Here is a 7753-nt window from a genome sequence, read left to right on the forward strand (position 1 = left end):
CAAAAATGGAACATTCTCCGTTAGCTTGCGACCTCCACGATTGAGCCATCAAATAATTTCTTCTCAATTTAGCATTATATTGGATAGGGGCTGAACTTGTCCTGGACTGGTATTTTTCCAATCATTCCCCTAGAAGGAGTTCGCAAGAATGTGCTTAAAATGCATGAAAAACACATATTTTTCAAAATGGCCGACTTCCTGGGGGGCGGGGCTAATGGAATCTATTTACAAATATGTCTGCAATTTCATGAGCAATGTCTGTGTCAAAATTCCTGAAGTTCTGAGAAACTATATGTGACTCCCACACAATAGGGGGCGCTAGTGAGCAGTCTTTTTGAAAAATGACGTTTTTTTTTTTACATTCTCGAAAAGGTCGTGGGCTCTTACGTGTGTCCCAAGTTTTGCGTCCGAAGCTCATTTTATGCTATCGCAATTTAAAAATATATATAGGCCACGCCCACATTTTGAATTTGTTGCGACACTTTAAATCTGAATTCGTAGTCACCCCGAGAGTATGTCTAAAAAAATATATATATTAGTCCATCCGCTCTTGAGTTATACATTGGTGGTGTTTTTGGCGCCCCCTACAGTCCAAAATGAAAATGCTGTGGTGTGCCTATTCCCCAAGACAGACTTAACCTATCTACCAAAATCTGTGATATTTGGATACATTGTTGATGAGTTATGAGCATTTCTTTCTAAGCCCCGCCTTTTTGCGAGTACGTTTTGATTGACGGCGGCAATATTTATCGTCCTAACATGCTCATTTTCTACGGTAATGTGTCTGACCCTCCACCGATGCTGTATACGAAGTGTGGTGTTGAAAAAGTGAAAATTGAAATTTAAGTGAATATTTAACTGTTTTGAACATTATGCTAATTTAAATTAAAAGAAATGTAGGCGGAGCTTAGGGTTCCAAGAGGATTATTTGTAGAGCAGGTCCACCCGGATATGTGTGCGAAATTTCAGGTCATTCAGAGTTACGGTGCAACTATGTAAATGTATTCCGAAATGGGATTTTCATAGGTGGCGCTAGCGAGCAGGTTGAATAATTTGAACCCTTTGACTCCAGAATGTTGTAACTTTTACCGGTCCTGGCGTCCGTGCAAAATTATACGACTTTTGAAGCATCTTAAAGGCCTCAAAAACAGGAAAGATGGCGACTAAAAATAATAATAATAATTCCTCCAATAGCACTTCGTGCTAGGACGCCGTCGGGTCCTAGCGCTCCGTGCTCGGGCCCTAATAATAATAAATGATATTTATATAGGGCCTTTCAAAGGGCCCAAGGTCGCTGTACATGGTGGATAAACAAAACAAACAGACAATCAAAGGGCAAACAAAAAATAAAGGAAGCCGGGGGACTAAGAAAGGGCTAGGGCCCGAAGGCCAGGGTGAACAGGTGTGTTTTTAATGATGATTTGAATGGTGTCTCTAGCTGCTTTTAGCTACAAAAACCAAGTAAGTGTGTTGCTGAACTTAGCGGAGAAATGCAGAAAAGTGAAATGATTTAAATCAAAATTGTTACAGCTCAAATGCATTGCATTGACTTTGTTGAAAACTTGAAATGTTAAACTGGAAGAGTAGGAAAAATAGCTTAATATTTAAAAGAAAAGGTTTCAAAAAGGTATAAACAACCAAATGTGTAGCCTCAATGTCCTGAAATAGAAGTAGTAGCTATACTAGTAGTATTAGTAGTAGTAGCTATAGTATAAGTAGTTGTAGTAGTTATAGTAATTGTTGTATGAGTAGTAGTAATGTTAGTAGTATAGGTAGTAGTAGTTGGAGGAGGAGTAGTAGTAGTAGTTGCTTAAGTAGTTGTAGTAGTAGTAGTTGTATTAGTAGTAGTATTATTAGTTGTATTAGTAGTACTAGTTGTATTTTTAGTTATATTTTATTTAGCAAAAATCCTCACCCTGAGCTTCTTTTTTGGATACAGTGATAATCTAGGACTTTTATTTTGAAAAACATCCCTCTTCCAGCGCTTTCCCAGGAAAACTATTGGGCTTTTATTTTGAAGGTGTGTGTGGTTGAGAGGGGGAGAAAAACAACTAGAGAATGCAATTCCTGAAGAAATTGCGAGTGGGAGTGCTTTATGCTGAAAAGTTGATGCTGAACAGCTATGCTGAAATGTAGTGTGTAAGAAGAAAGTGAAGAAGCAGGAATATTTGGAAAGTAAAAAGGCTTGGAAAAGCAGCAGAATATTTTAACTGCAAACTTTTGAACTAAAACCATGTGTCACTAATAATGTATAAAATATGTGGAAGATGTTGAAGTGTGTTTGGAGTTTCCATCAGACAGTATAGGCTGAGACAGTCTATTAAACTCCAGTCTGTTTGTCGTTTTTTTTTTCTGTGCTGAGCACCTAATCAACACCTGTGTGCCCAGAGATCAAAGGTTTCCATGGAGATGTGCAGTGATCAGGGAAAGGAGAGCCTTTCCATTGATCTGAATGAGAGATAAACCTCTTACATTTCTAACTTTTGTTGAATAACCGTAGCAGCTATTGGTAAAATGTCAACGCGTGCAGCATGTCAGTACCGTGAGGAGCGTCTCAGTGTGCTTTTTGTGTACTTTCGGGTCAATAATGTGGCTTTTTTGGCAGATTAACTAAAGGTGCGGTGATGAAAGATGAGGCTGAATTTACCATGAGCCTCAATGAAGACATGTTAAAAGCTTTTGTCACTTCATGCCCTCAAGAGGCATTTTGTTTAATTTTTTTGCTTAATTCTATTTATTTTTTCAACGTAAGAGAGGGTTTCCTTCGTTTTTTGAAGTTGAAGAATAAAGATTTGAAGAACAATAGTGGAATGCTGTTGCACAGCAAGAGGGGGAGGAGGAAGAGATTAAAGAAGAACAAGCAATGGCATTTAAGGTAAAATTACAAGTGTTATGATATTAGGGCCATGCAGAGTCAGATCGCTTTCCCTTTAAGGGAGAGAGATGGATGTGCCGCGTGCATTTGTGTGTGTGCATGGTTGAGCAAGCGAGAGTGAGGTGGTTATGTGTTTTGAAGCGAACGAAGCAGCATCAAAATAGGTCTGTTGAGTGTCTTCAAAGTTAGATCTGTAACAAAGACCTCAATAAATGCAACGGCCTCCCAAAGAAAAGCTCGCCTGTCGGCCTTATTGAAATGTGGGTTATTTAACCCGAAGTTTGTTGCTTCGGCCCTGGAAGACTGCAGAGAGTTATCCCCTGTTTTCCTCAACTACGGTCTGGGAGCCGACAGGTAAGTTTAACACAAGAATCCTTATTAACTAAAATAGCAGCATCCTCTCAAACAACAAACACAGTCTCTTAAGGCCCAGATACACCGGCCCGAAATCGGTAGTAAATGGGAGTCGGGCCGAACATGAGTGTGGGCACGCCCTATTCGGAGTGGTGTGCGCCACACCGTCGGGTCTTTTCTGCCGACCTGACGCCTTTTCTTGCCGATTCAACATGTTGAATCGGCGTCGGGAACACCACCGGAAGTCGGACAAAGGGATAACACTGATTGGCTGTTCAGCTAGCGAATCAGTGCATGAGAAGCGTTAATGGAAGTGAGGGAGGTAAAAAAAAATGATTTAAAATGGAAGATGGAACACACACGGACGGCTATTTCACCTCATCGGTTTATAGAGCTCCTGTTTGTTCATGTTTTCAATGGACGAGAGTGAAAATGGAAAGAAAAACGCTATTTGTTGTTTGTTTATATCACGAAGTCTGTTCTTCTCTCTTCCGGTTGTTCCGGTTGTTGCATCTTTTGAATGATGAATACACACTACCGCCGCCTGCTGATAAGGAGAGTTATTGCCACTCACGCATACGCAGTTCATACGTGCTCGGCTCGGATTTGCGGTGTGTTCCAGTGCGCGAAGTCGGCAAATACGCAGGAGAGTCCGGCGACGCAACAGTTGGTGTCGGCGACGGCGACTTCTCAGGTGACTGGCCGGTGTATCTGGGCTGCAGGGAGGCACCTTTCTAGTAATGGTGCACATTCCAACACTAGAGCTGACACCCTCCAACAACCCATAATGAAAGAGCTTGAGAGAAGTGAACGTGAGGACAAAGAAAAACCTAAAACTTGATGTTCGCCCTATTTACTGCTATCAGCACATCGGCAAATGAGGTGACATTCATTGATGGCAGCCGCCGATGCTTTTGTTATTTTTTTTCGCGTTCCGTCATAACATCTGCGGCACCGGTAGATCGTTTATATATATTTAAAAAAACATTAACTAAAGAAAACAAAAAACAACATGTCGGCAGTTTGGGACTATTTCAGTTTCACCCAGAGATCCATGATTTGCGGTTTGCAAAAACTGTTCCTCTCTCCGTCTCCTGACTACCCGTCCGTATCCGTCTCATGCAGCTCGCTGACTCAGTAATGAGTGATCCGACAGTAAAGAATACATATATTATAACTAGTTTAGGTAGATTCAGAGGTAGATAAAATAGCTTAGTGTGATAGGTCTAACTCTAAAGGTGTGTTTTGCTCTGCTCACCGGTCCCCTCACAGCGGGCAGAGCTGCAGGCGATCCGCTGCATACTTTCTAAACGGCGTACTATGGTGTTATAATAACGAACTTGCTCAGCCTTTGAAACTGAAACCATTTTGCGCGAAAACATTATAAAAAAAACATAAAACATTGGTATCGGCCAAGAAATTTAGCATTGGTGCATCCCTAAATACAATATAAGAGTAATGTAACCTGATAACTACCCATTGCTTTTTGATTTATTTAATATCAATCCAATGCAAGAAAATACAAGACAAAATACATATCAATAAGATAATTTTTTGTATAACAACAGAACAATGTTACCTTAGAAAAGAAGAAGCCAAGATAAATATCTTGGTTTCTCGTTTCATGTTACTTCTTTCAATGTGCATATGTGCTTCATAATAAATTGTTTGTTAAAATATGATACATTCTTATCCTGCTAGTTATTAATGCATTTTTTTTTTGTATAAATGGAACAGTAATCTGATAATGTATTTTTTTTTTTTTTTTTTTAACTCTATTGAACTTTTTTTTTGATGATTATATTTAAACCAGAGTACTGCACAGTGCCCACGCCTGAGTATAATCTTTCTGTCCCTCAGCTCCAATTCTCTTTAGAACCTGACCCAGTAGCCGTGAACTGCACCGCCTTTAACCACAACGGGAACCTGCTAGTGACCGGAGCTGCTGACGGAGTCATCCGCCTGTTCGGTCAGTCGGACTCAATTGTCTGACTATCATTAAAAACCATGATCATTTCTTATTTTTTACACTTTTTACAACAATTTCAAAAGTTTAAATCAGTCCTGTGTGTTATAATATCTTTGTGAAGCAGGTCAGTACTTTAAACAGCACAGTTGGCCTCTGGGGAGAATTGGACAGTTGAAATTATATTCCTGTTTGACCACTATTACTAGCTGTTTTTACTGCAAGGCCCTGCACCCTCCCTCGTGGTGATCAAGGAGCAATTGATGTAAACATAGTTCTACTTTTGTGGGTACTTTCTGTAACGTTTGAATCTCATAGACTTCTTAAATGTGTGAATATTGATCGGGCAATATAGACAATGTCTCTGGATTCCTTGCTGTAGATATGCAGCGGTATGAGAGTGCGATGAGCTGGAGAGCTCACGACGGAGAAGTGTACAGTGTGGAGTTCAGCTACGATGAAAACACAGTCTTCAGCATCGGAGAAGATGGCAAGGTACAGGTTAACTTGGTGTCTAGTATTTCTTAAAGTCACTTTAAAAGACATGTCTCAATGTATCAGGGCATGTTTGCTATAGCACACAGTGAACATGTGTTTTCAGTTCATCCAGTGGAACATCCACCGATGTGGGGTGAAGCAGTCGGAGCAGGCGTTGGCTCAGGAAGCCACGGGGCCCTTCATCCTGTCAGGTTACAGCGGATACAAACAGGTCAGCCATCACCCTACAGCTTCATATATTTATTGATGTGTTATAATTAACGTCTCTTTGAATAAAATTAATGTAGGACCAGTTGATGTATGAATGTGTGAATGTCCTATTGTTCAGGTGCAGGTTCCTCGAGGTCGGCTGTTTGCCTTCGACTCTGAAGGCCAACACATACTGACCTGCTCCAGCAGCGGAGGACTCATCTACAGAGTAAATACCCTATTGAAATGCTCTTTCAAATGTGTATATATTAGGGGTGTAACGGTTCACAAACATTTCGGTTCGTTACGTACCTCGGTTTTTAGGTCACGGTTCGGTTCGGTACGTTTACGGTACAGCAGAACAAATTATCACAAAACATAAAACATTTTTAATTATTATTAAACTGTGAATAATGTATTCACTCAAATAAATTAAAAATATAATAAAATAAACATTAAGGTGCAGCATTTCGATGAACTGAAATAATCTGTATTTGAACTTTACTGTACTAGTGCTCACAAAACATAAACTATTAGTTTTGGGTTTTTAATTATTATTAAACTGAATATTTACTCAAATAAATACAAAATATAATAAAATAAACATTAAGGTGCAGCATTTCAATGAACTGAAATAATCTTTATTTGAACTGTACTGTACTAGTACCTAAGCAGCCAGTTTGACATTATGACTTGCTTGTCATTGTATTTTCATGTTTTTTAAAGAAAAATTAACTTGTCCACATTGCTTGCCGAAAGGGCAGATCTGCTGGCACTAACAATGTCTCCTGCTGTGGAGAACACCCTTTCGCTATGGACAGAGGTAGCAGATACAGCCAGGTAGCGCTTTGCTAACATGGCAACATAAGGATATTTGGCGTTTGTAATAGCTTTGGCTCGGTCTGAACTTTTTGCGAGTGGTGGAGGCTTAAATGCTAGTGGGAGTTGGGTTAACACTTCTGTCTTTTTTCTTTTGGTACTGGTGATATTCACGTTCGGGTGATGGCTTTTCAAATGAGTGTGCAAGTTTGATGTATTGCCAGCTTTGGTTCGGTCCACCTGTCTTTGTCCGTCATCCAGAGGTAGATAAAAATCTACCACGTGTACCGAACCGAAGGGGGTACGGGTACATGTACCGTTACACCCCTAGTATATATGTTTTGTATTATTTTTGTGGGGTTTTAATGATCCCCTTGCTGGATCAAAATTAATATTTTGTTTTATGTTCTAAGTTTGTAACATGTCCCCCCCATCCTAATTTCAGCTGACCGATAGGGAGCCAGCTCTGGAGAGTGTGCTCTCACTGGGCGGGCACAAAGCGCCGGTGGTGACAGTTGATTGGTGCTCGGCCGTGGACTGCGGTACCTGCCTGACAGCCTCCATGGACGGGAAGATCAAACTGAGCACGCTCCTGGCTCAGAAGTCCTGAGCGACCACCTTATTGGGGTCGAAGGTCATCAGAATCTATGATGAACTGGTTCAATTGGCTTGTTTGATGAATGTATCTCACACGTCAATGAAAAACTCACCAAACCTTTATTAAGTCATATTAAAATAAAAAACTCACTGAGATTTCCAGCTGACAGCAGGTGTCTTTGTTGCTCTTTCTGACCGCTGCCCTGACATACGTGTTATGTTGTCAGGGTTTCTATTCTCAGTGACACAGACAGACAAAAAGACAGACACAGACAAAAAGACAGACAGACAAACAGACAGACAAACAGACAGACAGACAGACAGACAGACAGACAGACAGACAGACAGACAGACAGACAGACAGACAGACAGACAGACAGACAGACAGACAGACAGACAGACAGACAGACAGACAGACAGACAGACAGACAGACAGACAGACAGACAAAAAGGCA

General features: G+C 40.6%; 1 protein-coding gene across 1 annotated transcript in view; it reads left to right on the plus strand.

Moving 5' to 3' along the window:
• wdr91 (WD repeat domain 91) overlaps positions 1 to 7465 on the plus strand; it is a 25730-nt gene extending 18265 nt beyond the window's left edge. Inside the window, exons 6-10 of the mRNA XM_079657716.1 lie at positions 5090 to 5198; positions 5578 to 5690; positions 5797 to 5904; positions 6022 to 6111; positions 7147 to 7465. Of these exons, the coding sequence (XP_079513842.1) occupies positions 5090 to 5198; positions 5578 to 5690; positions 5797 to 5904; positions 6022 to 6111; positions 7147 to 7311 (585 nt within the window). The 3' untranslated portion in view covers positions 7312 to 7465. The remainder of the gene's footprint in view (positions 1 to 5089; positions 5199 to 5577; positions 5691 to 5796; positions 5905 to 6021; positions 6112 to 7146) is intronic.
• Positions 7466 to 7753: the final 288 nt, after the last annotated feature.

The sequence above is a fragment of the Notothenia rossii genome (genome assembly GCF_949606895.1).
Source record: "Notothenia rossii genome assembly, chromosome: 11".
NCBI lineage: Eukaryota > Metazoa > Chordata > Actinopteri > Perciformes > Nototheniidae > Notothenia > Notothenia rossii.